General features: G+C 49.8%; 6 protein-coding genes across 8 annotated transcripts; 3 read left to right on the top strand and 3 right to left on the bottom strand.

Moving 5' to 3' along the window:
- The first annotated feature begins 2510 nt into the window (after nucleotides 1-2510).
- LOC310747279 (histone H1.3-like) lies at nucleotides 2511-3470 on the top strand. Its single transcript, XM_083581629.1, has one exon. The coding sequence runs from the start codon at nucleotides 2567-2569 to the stop codon at nucleotides 3260-3262; it is 696 nt and encodes a 231-aa protein (XP_083437755.1). The 5' UTR covers nucleotides 2511-2566; the 3' UTR covers nucleotides 3263-3470.
- An 899-nt stretch (nucleotides 3471-4369) lies between these two features.
- On the bottom strand, nucleotides 4370-5745 carry LOC310748337 (histone H3.2). 3 transcript variants are annotated; one of them, XM_083584050.1, is made up of 2 exons: nucleotides 5631-5745; nucleotides 4370-5174 (listed from the first exon to the last, which is right to left on the bottom strand). In XM_083584050.1, exon 2 carries the CDS (start codon nucleotides 4915-4917, stop codon nucleotides 4507-4509), a length of 411 nt encoding a protein of 136 aa, XP_083440176.1. In that variant the 5' UTR covers nucleotides 4918-5174; nucleotides 5631-5745; the 3' UTR covers nucleotides 4370-4506. The 3 variants fall into 3 exon arrangements, with proteins under 3 accessions (XP_083440176.1, XP_083440175.1, XP_083440177.1); XM_083584049.1 differs by having other exon boundaries at nucleotides 4370-5428; nucleotides 5631-5725; XM_083584051.1 differs by having other exon boundaries at nucleotides 5585-5725.
- An 89-nt stretch (nucleotides 5746-5834) lies between these two features.
- On the top strand, nucleotides 5835-6364 carry LOC310748338 (histone H4). Its single transcript, XM_083584052.1, has one exon. It carries the CDS (start codon nucleotides 5955-5957, stop codon nucleotides 6264-6266), a length of 312 nt encoding a protein of 103 aa, XP_083440178.1. The 5' UTR covers nucleotides 5835-5954; the 3' UTR covers nucleotides 6267-6364.
- Nucleotides 6365-10417: 4053 nt separating this feature from the next.
- LOC310747638 (histone H3.2) lies at nucleotides 10418-11799 on the top strand. Its single transcript, XM_083582246.1, has one exon. It carries the CDS (start codon nucleotides 11238-11240, stop codon nucleotides 11646-11648), a length of 411 nt encoding a protein of 136 aa, XP_083438372.1. The 5' UTR covers nucleotides 10418-11237; the 3' UTR covers nucleotides 11649-11799.
- A 464-nt stretch (nucleotides 11800-12263) lies between these two features.
- Nucleotides 12264-13385, bottom strand: LOC310748349 (histone H1.2-like). Its single transcript, XM_083584075.1, has one exon. The coding sequence runs from the start codon at nucleotides 13330-13332 to the stop codon at nucleotides 12637-12639; it is 696 nt and encodes a 231-aa protein (XP_083440201.1). The 5' UTR covers nucleotides 13333-13385; the 3' UTR covers nucleotides 12264-12636.
- Nucleotides 13386-18453: 5068 nt separating this feature from the next.
- LOC310747224 (histone H4) lies at nucleotides 18454-18990 on the bottom strand. Its single transcript, XM_083581563.1, has one exon. It carries the CDS (start codon nucleotides 18864-18866, stop codon nucleotides 18555-18557), a length of 312 nt encoding a protein of 103 aa, XP_083437689.1. The 5' UTR covers nucleotides 18867-18990; the 3' UTR covers nucleotides 18454-18554.
- Nucleotides 18991-20099: the final 1109 nt, after the last annotated feature.

Raw genomic sequence — 20099 nt, forward strand, 5'->3', positions numbered from 1 at the left:
TAGGCTTTCATGGCTTCTAGAGCAAGTTAGTGGCTTTGCAAGGAAGGTTGTATGAGAGAGCGTGTGGTGTGGTTTTGATAGAGATAGATAGATGATCGATAGATGATAGATAGATAGATGGATGGATATTAAAAAAGAGATTGCTTCGGCGAGATTTCTGTGTGCCTGCATAGCACAGATGCTAAAGTTGCAATGCATTCATGTATATCTACAACAACTCTGCAAAGGTACATGAGGTTGAGAAGGAGAAACTCCCTCACTGCCACCATTTCAAAAGAGTAGAACCCAGGAATTTCATAAATATTCTTCACATCCTGGCTGTGATGTCACACCCTGCTTTCAGTATACCAGCTGCTGCTATGTTTATTATAAAAAGGTAAAGGGACTCCTGACCATTAGGTCCAGTCACGAATGACTCTGGGGTTGCGGTGCTCATCTTGCTTTACTGGCCGAGGGAGCCGGCGTACAGCTTCCGGGTCATGTGGCCAGCATGACTAAGCCGCTTCTGGCGAACCAGAGCAGTGCACGAAAATGCCGTTTACCTTCCCACCGGAGTGGTACCTATTTATCTACTTGCACTGGTGTGCTTTCGAACTGCTAGGTTGGCAGGAGCAGGGACCGAGCAACGGGAGATCACCCCAACCCCTTCATGGGGATTCAAACTGCCAGCCTTCTGATCAGCAAGCTCTAGGCTCTGTGGTTTAGACCACAGCGCCACCCACGTCCCTATGTTTATTATACAAGTGGGCAATTTTAAAATCTGGGAGAATGGAAATAAAACTAAGCTGAACTCCCATTTCCCCAAAGCATGCAAGTTTTCTCCCATAAATAAATTTTCTTGTGACTTAAGCTGTAACTCTCCACAAAGATCCCTTGATGTGAGTTGTGTACATTTGTTGCATGCACAGGTTAAACAAGGTGTGATCTTGTGTAGTTTTGTAACGCTTTCTTTTGCTTGGTTTTTTATTGTTGCTATGGCTTTTTTAACATGTATTCCTTCAGAGGAGGCAAAGGACTGCTTTTTAAAAAAAAATAAAAAACCATTTTATTTGAAATGGAATGCAAATGTATTAATTTCACTCAAGTAAGAAAATTATATGAGGACCATGAAAGGGGATTAAGACATTACCACAAGTAACAAAACACAGAAATGTCACTAGGCTGCACTGCATCCATCCTATGTCTTCAGTCTAAAACAGGGATAGACAACATGGAGTCTTCCAATATGCTGCTGGACTACAACTCCCATCTTCCTTGGTTGGCCATTGGCCATGCTGGCTGTGGCTGATGGGAACAGGAACCCAAAAACATCTGGCGAGAACTCTGCCCTAAAGTGTACTTTATAAAACTATAAGGGCAAGAGATGTATTGCAAAGAGATGTATAGAGCATTGACGAAATTGCCAATTTGCAGAAGGATTTAATGATATTAGAGGGTAACTTAAAATTGGCTTAATAACAGAAGTTTCAGGTATTGCTTATCTGTATTCTGATTTCTGGATATTTTTTTTGATTTTTTTTTTAAAGCAGCATCATAATCCTGCAGTTCTGAATAAATATTCTGCTCTTCCTTCATTTACCATTCATCCATGGGCAGAGGCACTGACCTCTTTATAGCCATTTAGTGTCCTCTATGTTCCATATACTTCAGAATATTATATATGCTATCCCCTTTCAAATATAAAATAAATAGCAAACAATGTGATGATGTGAAGTTGAAAGAGAAAACAACTTTTAATAAAAACATTTCTCATGTTCCAGTGCTAGACAATAGAAACCAATCTAAATACATAGTGTCTTATGGGGAACTAATGGGTCACCTTAAAAATGTTCTGGGTTCCTCGGGGGCCGAGGCCTTAAGCAGCACAATAAAGAAAAGAAAAGGGGAAAGGACAAATTTGTGTTTTAGAAATTTTCTACGCCCTAAAACTGAGGGCCTTTCTGTGCGAGGCACCTTCTCTCTGGGCCCAAAGTGAATGAATGAATGTGTTACTTGGCCCAACTCGAAGCGCTTTTGCGCGCCACCGGCCACTCCGGAGACGCCGGGTCCCCCACCAGCGGGGCGCAGACCCCCCCGAGATTGGCCCGGCGCGGATCTCGGGCCCCCGATCGCCGCGAGAAGTTTTTAATTTAGCCGAAAAGGGCCCAGATTTCCCGGCGCCAGGCGCGCTGAGCGGGACTCGGCCGCGCTTCTGCCTGGTTTCCCCGGGCGCGCCGCCTCCCCGGCCCGCGAGGCGGCCGGGCTCGGAGAGAGAGGCTCCCGCGGGTCCGTTTCGCCCGGGGCCCGGCGCGCGGCGAGGCGGCGACGCGGCGATTTGGGCCGTTTTGTGGCACTCAAGAAACACAAAGTTGCAGCGGGGACAGGAGCCATTTCTGGCTGCGGAGGAGAGCGCGGGGTCTGCGAGCGCACCAATCAGCGCGCAGCTCCGCCCCTATAAATAGCAGGCAGCTCCGGGGCCGCACTTCAGACTTTACTTTTCGGTTCCGAGAGGTTCTAGCCCGCCGCCTCCGCCTCCTCCTCCTTCAGCATCAGCCCCAGCGGAAAGCCGTCGCGAGCCGAGGCGACCATGTCGGAGACTGCTCCCGAAGCGCCCGTGGCCGCGGCGCCGGCCGCCAAGGCGCCGGCCAAGAAAGCCAAGAAGCCGGCGGGAGCCGCCAAGGCGCCGCGCAAGGCGTCGGGCCCCAGCGTGACGGAGCTGCTGACCAAGGCGGTGGCCGCGTCCAAGGAGCGCAACGGGGTGTCCCTGGCGGCGCTCAAGAAGGCGCTGGCGGCCGCCGGCTACGACGTGGACAAGAACAACAGCCGCATCAAGCTGGGCCTCAAGAGCCTCGTCAGCAAAGGCACCTTGGTGCAGACCAAAGGCACGGGCGCCTCGGGCTCCTTCAAGCTCAACAAGAAGCAGCTGCACGACACGGCCAGGGACAAGGCGGCGGCGGCGGCCGCGGGGGCCAAGAAGAAGCCGGCGGCCGGGCGCACCAAGAAGGCGGCGCCCAAGAAGCCCGCCTCCGGCTCGGCCAAGAAGCCCAAGAAGCCTGCCGCCAAGAAGAGCCCCAAGAAGGCGGCCGCGGCCAAGAAGCCGGCGGCGGGCGCCAAGAAAGCGGCGGCCAAGAGCCCCAAGAAGGCCAAGGCCGCCAAGCCCAAGAAGGCGGCGCCCAAGAGCCCCGCTAAGGCCAAGGCCGTCAAGGCCAAGGCTAAAGCCAAGCCCAAGACGCCCAAGGCCAGAGTGGCCAAGCCCAAGAAGGCGGCGCCCAAGAAGAAGTGAAGAGGCCACGCCATGCCCGCCCGCCCGCCAGCAGCCCTCGCCATCCCAAAGGCTCTTTTAAGAGCCACCCACTTTCTCACACGGAAAGAGCTGACTTGCGCTGCTCCAGCGTCACCAGTGGTTTTCCCTTCTTGGAAGTCTGGAAAGTCAAATCAGACCCCCACCTGCCCGCTTTTTAATAAAAATAAAGGGACGTACTTGCACCCTAGTTCGCGCCTGCCCTTCGGAGTAGCTATGCACAGGGTTGAGAGGTTCGGTTCGCCTCTTTAGCGGTATGGTTTGGGGTACTTGGTTTTACAGGGCTGCACCAGGCGTCATAAGCTTCACGAGAGGTTTCCCGTACTTGGGGGTTTGGAAAGTCACACCTCGCCCGCAAGCCTGCTTTTTAATAAAATAAAAAATAAAGGGACGCTGCAATCCCTGCGCGCACTTACACAGCATAGTCGACGCTAGCAGCTCGCCGCCCGTTAAGCCATCGGGCTTCAGGAGTACCAGCTTGCCCCGCGACCTTGGGTGCATGGCGTGCATGGCCCTAGCAGCAAAATTGGTGGGTGCCCATTCATGGGGAATTGTGTGGGTGCTCGGGAACCCAGGGAGTTGCCACCTATGTCTGGCACCCTAACAAGGGCGCCGACAAGGGTTCCGGGACTGGCCTTTGGACAGTCTGCCCGCACCCCGACCGCTGTTTAATAGGAACGCAGTCACTGACTCTACCATAGACAGCGCTGGCACTTCTGACAACTATGCAGTTCCGTGGCTGTGGTTACTTGAGTGTGAAAGGCAGTGGCTTGTTTGAGAGGGATTACTGCAGCGCCATCAACTAAGCATGCATTTTTAAAAAGTATTAGAATTCTCGATTCTTAACACGCGGAGGACCTCTGTCTTGTTCCGACCAAATGCCCATCTAAGCCAGCATCCTCCTTTGAGAGTGGCCAAATGCGAGGGACATCCGAGTGCAACAAAGTTCCAGGTGTACGGGTTCCAGGGGTGTAGACACACAATTTCCCGCTCAGTGTTTCCCACTCCTTTCAAAAAAGCGATTATGGAAGGGGGGGCGGTGCGGCGAGTCCCCGTGATATATGTTGGGAGCAACTTATGGAGTCGTGCTAAACATTAGCAACTTTACTTTGGTTCATAGAAGCGGAAGCGAATCCCAGCTCTTCCGGAGGAGAATGTGGTGGCTCTCAAAAGAGCCTTTGGGGTAATGAGAGGGTGCGGGGGGCTACGAAGTAGCAGCTGCTGCCTCACGCTCTTTCCCCGCGGATGCGCCTGGCGAGCTGGATGTCTTTGGGCATGATGGTCACCCGCTTGGCGTGGATGGCGCACAGGTTCGTGTCTTCGAACAGACCCACCAGGTAAGCCTCGCTCGCCTCCTGAAGAGCCATCACCGCAGAGCTCTGGAAACGAAGGTCTGTCTTGAAGTCCTGCGCGATCTCGCGCACCAGCCGCTGGAAGGGCAGCTTGCGGATCAGAAGCTCCGTAGACTTCTGGTAGCGCCGGATCTCGCGCAGCGCCACTGTGCCCGGGCGGTAGCGGTGAGGCTTCTTCACGCCCCCCGTGGCCGGAGCGCTTTTACGCGCAGCCTTCGTGGCCAGCTGCTTGCGCGGCGCTTTGCCACCGGTAGATTTGCGGGCGGTCTGCTTGGTCCGAGCCATTCTCTCGCCAGCAGCAAACAGACGGGACAAAGCAATACAGGTCTAAGACTGAAATGAATGAGCAAACAGAGCAGAATCGCGGATATTTATAGAAACCACCTCTTGACCTGATTGGTTGAAAGAGCCATGATACATATTTTTTAAGTTGCCGGGCTACACCATGATTGGACAAAAGCTGCTCCTCTTCCATTCGTCAGAGCTTTTTCGTCATTCATTCTCATTGGAGCTAATGATACTTCCTTTCCATGATCTCGTTTCTGTAGCGAAAAAGCATCAGAAGATTGAGCGGCGCTGAGCTTTCTGTAACTTGTAACACTTAGGGAACAGGCCGTGAGATCCACATTATGTATCTTTTAAAGCGAGGCTTCCTCGGAGTGCTGTGGTGGTGAATATTAATTAAAGAGGGGCTCTGTGTGGCTTCTCCTAGTTAGGAAAGAACGATAAAGGAACATTCGAGCATTTTGGCATCCGTGTGTCTCGATCGGCGTCGGATGTTACACTGAAGTGAGCGCTGGGAAAAGAAAGCAGTTAATACTAGAACGGCATTTTAATAAATCATTTCCTCGACTCGGCTATTATTTAAAGCGGGCGATTAAAGTGGCACCAACCGATTTCTTGCCTCGCCACTTCAGTTTCGCTATTACTCCTGGGGCTGATACCCACTTACTGGGTGGTACGTAAAAAATTGCCCCTTAAAAGCAAAATGCACAAACCTGAATAGAACAATTTCCCTGTATGAATTGCATATAATTTCGCCTGCTAAGCATCTTTTACTGAGGCTCCAAGCATACCCAAATAACGTGAAATAAGAGAAAAATCTGATTGGTCAGATTCAAACCCTCGCGGCTTGATTGGTGAAGAAGCCGAGCTACTATGACGAGCACGCTGACGGAAGAGGGGCGTGGCGATATCAGAACACGCCCCCTTTGTGCGGGTTTCACTCAGGTCGGGCTCAGTGCTATATATACCCGTGCCGTTGTTCCCGCAGCTTCATTCCCTTTTTCTTCGTCTGAGAGGCAGAGACTCGCTCAGCAGAGATGTCTGGTCGCGGAAAGGGTGGCAAAGGTCTTGGAAAGGGAGGCGCCAAGCGGCACCGCAAAGTGCTTCGTGATAACATCCAGGGCATCACCAAGCCTGCTATCCGCCGCTTGGCTCGCCGCGGAGGCGTGAAGCGTATTTCTGGCTTGATCTACGAAGAGACCCGAGGCGTCCTCAAAGTCTTCCTGGAGAACGTGATTCGCGATGCTGTGACCTACACCGAGCACGCCAAGAGGAAGACCGTGACTGCCATGGACGTCGTCTACGCTCTGAAGCGCCAGGGCCGTACTCTGTACGGTTTTGGTGGCTAAACTTTTCAAAACCCTTCATATACTTAAGAACCCAAAAGGCCCTTATAAGGGCCACCCACGCTTTCATAAAAAGAGCTGCGCTCGCTTGTATCTTAAAACAGCAACGTTGTGATAAAATGGATGTGTTGCGATTTTTCGGTAGCAATGTAGCCTTGTGCTTGTAGACTTAGGTTGCCTAAGGAAACATGATTACAGTTTCGGAACTTGGGCCGGTTTCCAGCATTTGATATTTTCTTCTCACATTTGCGCTACTTTTGTAGCGACCGACTGAGGTTTCCTCTTAAAACTCAATACTGTACGTAGTGGGAGCTTGCGAGCTTACTATTGCCTGGGTTAAAATCCCAACCCCCGGTTTCCCGTCTTTGTTGAATTTTTAAGCCCCATGTAGAACGCTAAAAAAAGGAGTAATGCTGGTCGCCATTTCCTTTCTCAAGGCTTTTTATAGCAGATCTCGCAGCTACTTTCCCCCAGATCTACGCGTCTGCAAATAGGTTTTCCGTTTTCATCTAAAAAAGTTCTGTATCCTGCCTCGTGTGTTTCTTAACATAACACCCCTTTTAACGCGTGATTTAATCGTCGATTTAGCTATACTGCAAATTGGGGAGTGGGAGGCGCGTTTATCCATGAACAAAGGAACCAGAAATGGCATAGAAAAACGCGGGATTTCTAGTAGCTATCCAATTGCAGAGCAACGCGGGGATTTTAGATTGGTTCCACTCAAACGCGTCACAAATCACGTGATTTCATTCTTATCTCCTTTTGCCCCGCCTTCCGTGCTGACTACGCAGGTGCAAAGCGTCGCTTTGTATGCTGGACGGAGCATATAAGAAAGTAATTGAGCTGGCCCCTTAACTCTGAAAAAAAATGTTGGGGGGAAATGAATTACCGGTAGCTTGTTGGTGCCTTAGGACAGGTGAGCGGTTGCTGAGCAATACCTTTTCATGAGTACCAGTTATTGAAATCAGAAAGACAAAGCTGTTGAGTTCATCAGAACTCTATCAAGAACCAGCTGTTAACAGTTTCGTCATGCACACACATAGAAACTATTAAAGTTAGAGAGCAAAAGTAAAGAGAAATACAAGTAAAGTGTATATTGATTTTAGTTGGTTACACTAGGTATATAAATATATTCCAGTTTGTGTAGTGCTAATAAGTGGTTTGGCTTGAGCAGCAATAAAAATAGTATCAGAGCCTTGCCTGTTTACTTTCACTGCAGATTCTTAGAGACAGGAGAAACAAAATGGACAAAGTACATATTAGGACACTTTTTTGGTGATGCTAAAAATTGTAATGATTCCAAAATACATCTTATGTACTGAGTTGAATAGGATCCAAAATGCAGCAGTCTGATTGGTCCTAGAACAATAGGATTCAGAATGCAGCAGTCTGATTGGTCCTAGAACAATAGGATCCAGAATGCAGCAGTCTGATTGGTCCACAGGAGCCACCCAATCCAGCTCCAGGAGGAAGTGAATCCGCAGCCTGATTGGCCTACAGGAGAATCCTAGAATTAGCCAATCATGTGGGGCCCATTGTGTAAATAATGTATATAAACCAGACATTCTGGGGGCATTTCATTCCTCCTCACCACTATGAGCTAAATAAAGAGCATGAAATCCACTCTTGACTCTGAGTATATTTCACTGGCAACAAGGATGGGATCCCGCCGAGCTGACTGCCACACACAGCACTGCAGCACCACCACCTGCTGCACCGCTGCCTCGCACTGTGTATCCAGGCTGTCGCACCATTGCCTTGCACCGTGTATCCAGGCTTCAGCTCCAGGCCCCAAGGAACTCAGAATGGCAACCGACAGCAGCTTCTCGCCATTCAACCCAGCATCTGGAGACTGGGAAGCGTACGCCTCCCGTTTCACATTCCTCCTAGAAGCCAAAGGGGTCACCAATGAAGATGCCAAGAAGAGGGCGATATTCTTCAGTGTCTGTGGAGAGGAGACGTTCAAAATTGCCAGGGCTCTCCTTGCGCCTGAAGATGTTGCTACTGTTCCATACAAAACAATAATGGAACGGCTGAAGGGGCACTTTTCGCCGCAGCTGTCAGTGGTGGCTCATCGAAATGCCTTCTATGCAAAGCGGCAAGCCCCTGGGGAAACTATAACTGGGTTTGTGACCTCCCTCCGCCAAGCTGCCCGGTTCTGTAACTTCTCAGAGTTGGAGAACATGCTTCGTGACCGCCTCGTTGGTGGCCTGAAGGATGAGAAGCTGCAACGACGCCTCTACGCCAAGAAGGACCTAACGTTCCAGGTTGCTCTGGAGGAGGCCCTGGCAACTGAAGCTGCCGAGAGGTCGATGCAAGAGGCACGGCCGAGCCTGCCACCCCAACTGATGGCCCACCCTGAAGACCTCACCGACGACTCATGATCCAGCAGGGAGGAGGTGCACCGAGTACAGCGGTGCACTCAAGCAGCACACAGAACAGACCACAGCTGCCTTGACGAGAATACATGTGATTCACTGCCCTGGGAAGGTGATGGGCCATGCGGACGCCCTCAGCAAGCTACCACTACTGAAAACAGGCACCGACCCAGCGCTCGCGCGAGAGGTTATGAGCCTGGAGTTGCTTCCCAGCTGCCCCATTCAGGCACAAGAAGTTGCACACCATTCCAAGAAAGATAAGGTCATCTCCTGGGTCCTGGACTGGGTGTGGAGGGGATGGCCCAGCAGCAGCCCCAGGTCAGAATTCGTGGACTACACAACCCATAAACATGAACTGTCAGCCCACAAGGGGTGGAGCAATAGGTGTGGCTGACCTTCTAGGCTACCTTCTAGCCATGCAAATGTCAGAAGTTCCTACACACACACACATGCGCACACACTTACATGCCTCTCCCTCCATGCAAGCAAGTTGTATCCATTCCGAATTTGCAATCCATTCCATTTGCAAAAGCACAAAGAGAGTGGGGGGGCAGGCCCAGTGACCAATGTGGCCTGGGGAGAGTCCCTAGGATTGGTCGGAGACCTGAAGGCCTGCATTTGACCCCATGCCAGAGTAGGGGATTATTAACTGCACATTTTAATGAACAATTTCACTGATTTTAATACATTATGTATTGCCTTATCGAATCATAGAGTTGGAAGGAATGCTTTAGTCCAACCCCCTGCAAGGTAGGAATATGCAGCTGTCTCTTACAGGGATAGAATCTGCAACCTTGACATTATCAGCACCACACTCTTAGCATTGAGATGGTACTGCACCCCACCACCACCTTTTTTGGCTCTGCCACCAAGAAGGTGGGGGAGGAGTGTGCATTTGGTTAATGTATTAGGTAAAGGGACCCCTGACCATTAGGTCCAGTCATGACCGACTCTGGGGTTGCGGTGCTCATCTCGCTTTATTGGCCGAGGGAGCCGGCGTGCAGCTTCCGGGTCATGTGGCCAGCATGACTAAGCCGCTTCTGGCCAACCAGAGCAGCGCATGGAAACGCCGTTTACCTTCCCGCCGGAGCGGTACCTATTTATCTCCTTGCACTTTGATGTGCTTTTGAACCGCTAGGTTGGCAGGAGCAGGGACCGAGCAACAGGAGTTTACCCCGTCATTGGGATTCAAACCGCCGACCTGATCGGCAAGTCCTAGGCTCTGTGGTTTAACCCGCAGCACCACCCACACTCCTTTGTGGGCATCCCACTGGGGGCTACATGCAAGGGATGGGTCGGGGCAGAATTTAAAAGTGGGTGGAGCAATAGGTTGGATTACCTTCTAGGCTACCTTCTAGCCATGCAAATGTCAGAAATCCCTACATGTACACACATGCGCGCACACAAGCATCTCCCTCCATGAAAGCAAGTTGTATCCATTCCAACCAGGCAAAATCACCAAGAGTGGGGGGGGGCACCCTAGTAACCCATGTGTCCTGGGGAGAGTCCCTAGGGTTGGTCAGAGACCTGAAGGCCTGCATTTGACCCCATGCCAGAGTAGGGGATTATTACTGGTAACTGCACATTTTAATGAATAATTTCATGGATTTTAATACATTATGTATGTATTGCCTTATCGAGTTGGAAGGAATGCTTTAGTCCAGCCCCCTGCAGCGCAGGAATATGCAGCTGTCTCTTACAGGGATAGAATCTGCAACCTTGACATTATCAGCACCGCACTCTTAGCATTGAGATGGTACTGCACACCCCCCCCCCCACTTTTTTGGCTGTGCTGAAATACTAGGAACTTTAGACTCCTCTCCAAATTTTTCAGTTCCTCCTCTTTACTACAAAATTTTGTTACTACAGTGCATGATCTTGTTTTCCCCTCTTCCATCTCCATCTTTGGTGTTCCTTCTCTTAAAACATGGGCCACTTTTTTCTGCTGAAAGGTGAGATAAAAAAATCATTGGGGGTGGGAATATACTCTTGTCAGTTTGATATGAATTACCTCGACGATATAATAGGAATTAAATGTGGCACTGACAAGTCCTATGATTAGGGAGCAATCCTAGCTCCACTTAACAAGGGAGTAATTTCCATAGAGCTAGTTCGACCCCCCCCCCCGAGTGTGCTTAGGTTATGCAGCTCTAATAAAATGAATGTTAAGGTTATGCATGTTGAATAACGAGGGAGAATCCGCACCGGAGGGAATTCCTCCTTGCGCTATGATTCCTCAGCACAACACAGCAGCCGTGCGCGTTCTTTCCGTGTGTGAATCTGTGAATCGTTGCGGGATGTGACTGGGCATGGCATGTTTACTGCTAGAAAGCGAGAGGCGGCCCGGAGGGTCCTCACTCCAGAGAACAAAGGCTGGGCGTGCAAGAAGGAGGATCAACCAATCGGAAAGCTTTGCCATCACTGGTCCAACCAGGGCAGAGCCCGGGATATTCAAACTTTTTCAACGGCTGCGTTGCGGACCTCAGCCAATAGGACCACGAGGATTCGGCTATAAATATCCGCCAGCCCAGCCGCTGCCTTCATTGTTTCGAAGTACTGCAGAGAGGTTAACTTTGTTGCTGACTTCCTTGGAGAGATGGCTCGGACCAAGCAGACCGCCCGCAAATCTACCGGCGGCAAAGCGCCGCGCAAGCAGCTGGCCACGAAGGCTGCGCGTAAAAGCGCTCCGGCCACGGGGGGCGTGAAGAAGCCTCACCGCTACCGCCCGGGCACAGTGGCGCTGCGCGAGATCCGGCGCTACCAGAAGTCTACGGAGCTTCTGATCCGCAAGCTGCCCTTCCAGCGGCTGGTGCGCGAGATCGCGCAGGACTTCAAGACGGACCTTCGTTTCCAGAGCTCTGCGGTGATGGCTCTTCAGGAGGCGAGCGAGGCTTACCTGGTGGGTCTGTTCGAAGACACGAACCTGTGCGCCATCCACGCCAAGCGGGTGACCATCATGCCCAAAGACATCCAGCTCGCCAGGCGCATCCGCGGGGAAAGGGCTTAAAAAACTACAGAATTACAATTCATTTCGGCAAACTTGTAACAACCCAAAGGCTCTTTTAAGAGCCACCCACTCCTTCACTTAAAGAGCTGGTCGCTGCTTAAGCATTTTATCAGGAAAAAATCTCATCTATGTTAATACTGTCCAAAATACATAACCGGCTATCCCTGGTATGGCTTCTACTGCATTTGTATCTTTAAATAGGCTTACCTAAAAACCGCTTTGAAGTAGTTGAAGTAATGCGCTACGATTTCAAGCTCTGGTGTGGCGTAACCACTATACGTATACATTTGAGGAAGGACATAAAAAGTGAAAAGATTGGGGAGGGGGAATGGGCACTGGTGGGTGCATGGGCGATAGGGTTTAGCAGAGTATGGCAAAGGAGGAGACCTCACTACCCTATTCTCGTGAGTTTATACGGACTCAAGCACTGACAAGGGTGGCAGCAGCTCCTTCAGGCTGGAGATGCGGGGGATTTAAAGGATTGACTAGTGATGACTGGCGCTAGCGCGTACTGGAATTTCAGCGCTACCAGAAGTCTACGGAGTTTCAGCGGTCATTCTTGTGGGCGGAGTAAGGGAGGGATATACCTAGCGGGAAATCGTGTGCCATGCGATGACTTTTATTAAAATGCCCTCAATTCACGCTTAGCTGACAACACAGGAGTAATCACGCTCAAGCAAACCACAGTACACAACTGCCCTGTAAAACCAAGTACCCCAAACCATACTGCTAAGGAGGCGAAACACTCAACCCTGTGCGTAGCTGCACCGAAGTGCTAGCGCAGAGTAGGGTGTAAGTGCGCACAGGGATTGCAGCGTCCCTTTATTTTTATTAAAAAGTGGGCGAGAGGGGTGTGCGAGTTTCAAAGCACGGGGAGAACCTGTGGTGCGCAAGTCAGCTCTTTCCGTGTGAGAAAGTGGGTGGCTCTTAAAAGAGCCTTTGGGATGGCGAGGGCTGCTGGCGGGCGGGCGGGCATGGCGTGGCCTCTTCACTTCTTCTTGGGCGCCGCCTTCTTGGGCTTGGCCACTCTGGCCTTGGGCGTCTTGGGCTTGGCTTTAGCCTTGGCCTTGACGGCCTTGGCCTTAGCGGGGCTCTTGGGCGCCGCCTTCTTGGGCTTGGCGGCCTTGGCCTTCTTGGGGCTCTTGGCCGCCGCTTTCTTGGCGCCCGCCGCCGGCTTCTTGGCCGCGGCCGCCTTCTTGGGGCTCTTCTTGGCGGCAGGCTTCTTGGGCTTCTTGGCCGAGCCGGAGGCGGGCTTCTTGGGCGCCGCCTTCTTGGTGCGCCCGGCAGCCGGCTTCTTCTTGGCCCCCGCGGCCGCCGCCGCCGCCTTGTCCCTGGCCGTGTCGTGCAGCTGCTTCTTGTTGAGCTTGAAGGAGCCCGAGGCGCCCGTGCCTTTGGTCTGCACCAAGGTGCCTTTGCTGACGAGGCTCTTGAGGCCCAGCTTGATGCGGCTGTTGTTCTTGTCCACGTCGTAGCCGGCGGCCGCCAGCGCCTTCTTGAGCGCCGCCAGGGACACCCCGTTGCGCTCCTTGGACGCGGCCACCGCCTTGGTCAGCAGCTCCGTCACGCTGGGGCCCGACGCCTTGCGCGGCGCCTTGGCGCCTCCCGCCGGCTTCTTGGCTTTCTTGGCCGGCGCCTTGGCGGCCGGCGCCGCGGCCACGGGCGCTTCGGGAGCAGTCTCCGACATGGTCGCCTCGGCTCGCGACGGCTTTCCGCTGGGGCTGATGCTGAAGGAGGAGGAGGCGGAGACGGCGGGCTGCGGGCTAGAACCTCTCGGAACCGAAAAGTAAAGTCTGAAGTGCGGCCCCGGAGCTGCCTGCTATTTATAGGGGCGGAGCTGCGCGCTGATTGGTGCGCTCGCAGACCCCGCGCTCTCCTCCGCAGCCAGAAATGGCTCCTGTCCCCGCTGCAACTTTGTGTTTCTTGAGTGCCACAAAACGGCCCAAATCGCCGCGTCGCCGCCTCGCCGCGCGCCGGGCCCCGGGCGAAACGGAGCCGCGGGAGCCTCTCTCTCCGAGCCCGGCCGCCTCGCGGGCCGGGGAGGCGGCGCGCCCGGGAAAACCAGGCAGAAGCGCGGCCGAGTCCCGCTCAGCGCGCCTGGCGCCGGGAAATCTGGGCCCTTTTCGGCTAAATTAAAAACTTCTCGCGGCGATCGGGGGCCCGAGAAACGCGCCGGGCCAATCTCGGGGGGGTCTGCGCCCCGCTGGTGGGGGACCCGGCGTCTCCGGAGTGGCCGGTGGCGCGCAAAAGCGCTTCGAGTTGGGCCAAGTAACACATTCATTCATTCACTTTGGGCCCAGAGAGAAGGTGCCTCGCACAGAAAGGCCCTCAGTTTTAGGGCGTAGAAAAATTATTTCTTTATTTATTTTAAATTATCTCACTCCTTTTCATGGCCTGACAATATATATTGATCCTAACAAATAGTTCTGAAACCACCCGTGGCATTTTATGGCGCTAGCATTCTCCCTGCCACACTAATGAATGCTGGAGGTTTTTAAGTGTCTAAGGACTGGCTCACCGTCTGGAAAGTATCCTATGCTTTCTTTTCACTCCATTCTGTAGAGTTTCATTTGTATATGATGTGGTTGCAATGAGATAGTCTGATTTCTGAACCGGGTACCTAATTGGGAAATTGCAATAGCAATTTATTAAATGCAAATAGAGCATATCTTGATCAAAGGGCACTGGAGGAGGAAGGGAGTGTGGATTTCGCAAAACTCCGCTGCTAAAATACAAACAATCCTCTTGAAATCAGATGGCAGAACAATCTGAAATGGCTGGAAGGAGTCAGTTTCAGTTCTCCCCTTACCGCTTTATCAATTTATAAAGTTGCCATCATACTTTAAGAAGCCCACTGGGCGCAACTTGACTTGATACTGAATAAACGTACATAGGACTGCACTGGTGATCGGTGCTCGTACATTTTCTCCATCTCAAAGTTCTCCTCTGTGGCACCAGCTTTCAAATTCATATAAAGCAAAGGATGTGATGCCCCAGCAGACCACTGGTCAGTTTTCAGTGGACCACTAGGTATCAGCTGCTGTTTGCTGTGATTTCTGCCAATGAGTGGACCAGGGCTTGATTTTGCAAGGAGTGTCCACATATAAATCAACCCAGGGACTTTTCATTGATATGACTCAAGACTGTTAGGTCACACTTTCTGTCTGGACATGACACATTCTGATGCCAGATGCAAGTATCCTTAGCTGCTCAGTTTGTGTTGGTTTTTTTTAGGCTGCACACACACAGAACATTTAATGCACATGGCTCCCTGCAAAGAATCTTGGAACTGTAGTTTTTTAGGGTGTTTGGAGCTGTAGCCCTGTGAGGGTGAACCACAGTTCCCACAATTCTTTGGGTGAAGCCATGAGTGCCAGATGAAGCAATTCCACCACATATGAAGTAGTGTTCCAGTAGAACCACAGCCTCTCCTTTTCTGATTTTAGATAAACAGTGGAGTCCAATGCCATCTCAATAGCCTTTTTAGAGTGGCTTCTTTTTAATGGGGACAGCAACATTTCCCAGACATGTACCTCAGTTGCTCTCCCAAACTAGTCTCAGTCCATGGGATGAGCCACATTCTATATTGAGTAGAAATTTGTATTATTTGAAGCTTGGCCACTTCAGCTGGAGATTGCATGTGAACAAAAGGTTTTTTAAAAAAGTCGAGGAACGGAGCCCTTCTCCTTTATGGAGTAGGACTTGGACAAATGAACATACTTGAGTTGGAGTTTGTTATAGGGAGACATGTTTTATTTTATCCTTAAGCAAATTTTCTGCAATAGGTCAACCTTTGGACAAAATCTCTTCATTTTATGGATTCCTCTATCATCAAAGCAAAGGCCAGTTGATCCAAAATATGAGTTAAAGGTGATGGCAAATGAGCTAAGTGCAACTGCCATTCACACCGTATTCAGAAGCTCTGCTGTAGAAGCAGATTACTTATTTTGCCCATGATGTTTTCAGGAAAGATAAGGCATTAAAAGAGGGTTGTGAGGATTCCAAGTTCCATTTTGACTGATAGATTTGAAGCTGAGTTATTAATCACATGTGTCAACAATTTTAATTGCAAAACCTCATAATGCTGCTAAAGATTTGGGGCACCAAGAGCTCCCTTAGTTCTCGGTCGATACAGGGTTAGTCAGTTCATCCTGCTTCTTTTACCTCCTGAAATAAAAATATTAATAATCAAATGTTGCCATCCATCCAGTTGACGATGAGGGATATGTATGGGCAGTTTCAGAAAGAAAAATAGAAATTTAAGAAGCATTCACATCTTCACTGCTGCAATGTGGCCTAACCAACTTAAGTTTAATTTAAATGCTTCCAAGAGCAGAGCTCTTTCTGTGGTCTTTTTATGGAGATTCCCTAAATTTCTTTGACAGAGTACCTTCCTTTGGTATAATTACATCAGGATACCTAAATATTCCATATAACAATTTGGGATGGTTTCTTTGAGTCCCCTCCAAGCAGGCAGTTTTGTATTTGTGGAGTGGGATTCTGTGGAAGAAGGCATTCAGGCTAGTCCTTTAAAGCCTTTTAAGCACCCCTTTTTTTAAAAAAATAATTTTTATTGACTGGCCAATCACATCAAATTAAATCACATCACATAAATTCCGAATTACAAAGCTGAATTTTAAATTTTGTTGGGGGGACCCATATTTCAAGATCCGAAGGAGAATTCTGATTATCTTCTTGCTGCTGCGTTAATGTCCAAATCAGTCCAAACAGAGTTCATAATTCTATCCCATCTTATCTTGCTGTTTCCACATCACATCTTGTTCATATATTTTCTCTTTTTTCTTTATGATCTCTTCTGATAGTCTCCTTAAGCCGATAAACACCAATAGTAATAAAAATCCCGTGTGAATTTTCCGTTCTTCCAATCCTCAAATCGAGATGGTTTCCATATATCATCTCCTTCATAGATAACATCGCTCTTTCCATCATAATCTCGCAAAACTGTCGCTCTTAAGTCCCACTGAGGAGTTTAACCCACAATATATAAACAGCTCTATTTCTCTCTTTCTCCTCCCAGACTCAAGACCTCCGACAGAACTTCCCAATATGGCGACGGCATTTTTAACTGCGTCATTCCAAAGCTCTTATACATTCCACGCTCTTCTTAAAACATGCTTTGGTTCGAAAGTTTATCTCCACACAGTCTTAAATCCACAGCTTAAGTCCTTAAAACGACATTTCTGACTCGTGAGGGGAGGGGATTCTTGTTTAATCACATAAGAAAAGAAAGGAAAGTTTTTTTCCCCTCCCCCATCAGTCATTTGCCGTACCGTGTCTTGGCGTATCTTCTCATGTTTTATTCTTGTCTTGTTTTATCAGAGATCTCTTCTGTTAGCAGTCTTTACTCCCCCTTCTTCCTTGAAATATGTGCATTCGCTTCCTCCAAATTGTTTCTTTTGAAGTTCTTGCGGCTAGTGGCGCGAATCAGGGACGGCGTCCAGGAGTGCCGAAATCCCACAGGAGGGCTTTGTGCCTAGTGCCCCCATCCTCACAAATTCGGGGGTGGTATTTGCTGACTCCCTCCACCCCTCTGCAGTCCCTCTTTGCCATATCCCAAATTACTCTGGAATATTCTCCAACTCTCAGGATCATCTTTTCCAGGTCAGCATGGCTCTACAGTGGACATCTCACACACACAACACACAACACAACACAAATACATACCTGAAATGTTAAGAACCTTTATAACAAAGGGCCATCACATAAGAACACACAATATCTAGTTTGTTTTTTTAAAAAAGGGGTGTTTCATGAAATTGGGATCACCAACACAAAGCCCAGCAAGAATATATTGAGGCTAGTTAGTTAATCAAAACACACATCAAGTTAGTTAATCAAAACACACATCAAGCCATCTGTGTTATGTTTTAAGAACATAAGATCATAGCTGTCAACATTTCCCTTTTTTAAAGGGAAATTCCCTTATTCTGAATAGGATTCCTCGCAAGAAAAGGGAAAAGTTGACAGCTATGCATAAGATCAGACCAATGGGTTACCTATTTCAGCAAGACCTGAGCACAGCAGAACTCCCCTCTCCCTGCAGTTTCCAGCAACTGACATTACTGCCTCTGATCAGGGCTAGTAGTTTTCTTACATAACATCATTTTTAGCCCTTTTCTTTCTTGGTGGTTGGGTTCTTTCTGGGTTTTGTTTTGGGTTTTTTTTAAAAAGCAAACGAGCTTCTTGCATTTTTTGCTGCCATCAGGTGGCAGTTTACACTCATTGCAGAAACGCCATTGTTTTAACTCATGCGAGATTTTGAATTTCCCGCGCCGCCGAGTCGTTGTGGCGGGGAATTAAACCACGCCCTTCCACCTCCATCTGCTTCTCTTTGTTCTCGGGCCAGCATGGCGGAAGCCAGTGCAGCATTCAGATCTCACGTTTTTTATCTAAGAGTAGGTTTAAGCACAGCCGAAGATTTAAAAGAGTGCTTAGGAAGAACCAGAAAAAACCACTTGAGGGGGAGGCTATATTCCCCAAGCGCAGAAGCACCAATTATTTTCCTGAAAGAAAATGGCGACCGCTTTCTCTCAGAAGGCGCTCGAGGGTGGAATTGCAAGTTAAATGGCATAAATCATTCGCAGGTAGCAAACAAAGCGGTAGGGTTAAACCTAGGAACTTTTATAAAGCGGTTTAAAGTTACTCTTAATAAAGGAAGCCAATCCTAGGTCGGCTGCAACACTCGACTCACTTTTATGAGAAATCCTTTTCATTTACCTGTGAAACGATAATGAAGGTAACAAAGTAACTCGGGATTATTTCCACATGCAATGTATCAAGATCATAATTAGGTGGTTCAGCACTTTTTAAGAAAAAGTGGGTGGCCCTGAAAAGGGCCTTTGGGTTTTTTGTTTTGTTTTAAGTTGTTTCAAGAACGAAGAAATCCCTTTAGCCACCAAAACCGTACAGAGTACGGCCCTGGCGCTTCAGAGCGTAGACGACGTCCATGGCAGTCACGGTCTTCCTCTTGGCGTGCTCGGTGTAGGTCACAGCATCGCGAATCACGTTCTCCAGGAAGACTTTGAGGACGCCTCGGGTCTCTTCGTAGATCAAGCCAGAAATACGCTTCACGCCACCGCGGCGAGCCAAGCGGCGGATAGCAGGCTTGGTGATGCCCTGGATATTATCGCGAAGCACTTTGCGGTGCCGCTTGGCGCCTCCCTTTCCAAGGCCTTTTCCTCCCTTTCCACGTCCAGACATCTTCTCAGCAGAGCAGAACCCAAACTGTACCGCGAAAGAAAAGCTGCCTGCAACTTTTATAGTCTGGGATCGGACCAGAGTGTAAACCTGCACGAGAATTATATAGGCTCCGCCTCCCACTTGTTCCCAGCATGTTGTAAACGCCCATGAATTCTCAGTAACCAATCAACAGAACCATGGAAGCTGTCCAATCAGACCTCCTGGAGAAGTATCCAATCAGAGCTCGAGCCAGGGGAAAGACTTATTCGTGCTTGGTTATTGCGGGCTTAGATTGCAAAAGCGTCGCTCAGCTCAATGAATGGGGCGAATGCAGCCTCCAGTGTGCTTCCTATCAGCTCAGTTGCACGGCATGTGTTCAGTGGGGTTTACAGTCAGGTAAGGATTGCAGCCTAGAGATAGAGCAGCCTGCCTTCTCGTCTTCGGCCTGGAAACTCCAAGAAACTACGTGGCTTAATTCTCCCACGCGTCTGACATACATACCGGCTAACGCGGCAACGAAGCTCCAGCCCCGAACACTCCGGGGGCGCCGGGGTTTTTGCGGGGCAGCGATCTTGAAGTAGAAACTTAACACTGGAAATGAGTCTCCTGCAGGAGCGCTAGCTTGGCCCCGCGGCTGCCGGGGCCGTGGTTGCCATGCAGCGTGCATTGCCCGGGCGCCGAAATTTGTGAGTGTCTGGGCCCCTTCACGGGGAATTTTGGGGGTGCTTGAACACCCCAGTGAGCCTGCACCTATGGTCTTCTGTGTGTTTTTCTTAAGGGAGGAGCGGATAAAGTGGGTTTTTAAAAATAACCTTTTCTCACAAAAGAAGCGACCGGGGGAAACCCATACAGGAGAGTGTTAGCGGACGGTGGCTGGCTCTCAGCAGTGCCTCTCCCATTTTACATGAAGATTAATTGAATATTAAACTCCCCGCGCTGTGATCATTCGGAGGAGAAGCCGAGAGATCCCGATGGCCAATCACATCAGGAAGCGGGATTTTATTTTTTAAGGACCCTTTTCTTTGGCATTTTTCATTTTGTCTGTGCCCTTCCTTCCAGGCGGACTAGTATAACCGCCCTCCCTTAACAAAGGGGAGCCGTTCTCCAGTCGCCATTTTAACCAGCGTTTCATCAGCTGTTCCCAATCCTATTCGCTCACACCAGCTCCCTTACTCGGTTTGGCGTGTCGTTGAGCAATCCTGATTGCTGGTGGTGGTTTAATATATAATTGGATGCAAATTTGTTACCCTCTAC

The sequence above is a fragment of the Podarcis filfolensis genome (genome assembly GCF_964270895.1).
Source record: "Podarcis filfolensis genome assembly, chromosome: 13".
Classification (NCBI taxonomy): domain Eukaryota; kingdom Metazoa; phylum Chordata; class Lepidosauria; order Squamata; family Lacertidae; genus Podarcis; species Podarcis filfolensis.

Bases quoted from the DNA above. Each gene is read 5' to 3' on its own strand.
- LOC310747279 (XM_083581629.1), top strand. From the start codon at position 2,567: ATGTCGGAGACTGCTCCCGAAGCGCCCGTGGCCGCGGCGCCGGCCGCC.
- LOC310748337 (XM_083584050.1), bottom strand. From the start codon at position 4,917: ATGGCTCGGACCAAGCAGACCGCCCGCAAATCTACCGGTGGCAAAGCG.
- LOC310748338 (XM_083584052.1), top strand. From the start codon at position 5,955: ATGTCTGGTCGCGGAAAGGGTGGCAAAGGTCTTGGAAAGGGAGGCGCC.
- LOC310747638 (XM_083582246.1), top strand. From the start codon at position 11,238: ATGGCTCGGACCAAGCAGACCGCCCGCAAATCTACCGGCGGCAAAGCG.
- LOC310748349 (XM_083584075.1), bottom strand. From the start codon at position 13,332: ATGTCGGAGACTGCTCCCGAAGCGCCCGTGGCCGCGGCGCCGGCCGCC.
- LOC310747224 (XM_083581563.1), bottom strand. From the start codon at position 18,866: ATGTCTGGACGTGGAAAGGGAGGAAAAGGCCTTGGAAAGGGAGGCGCC.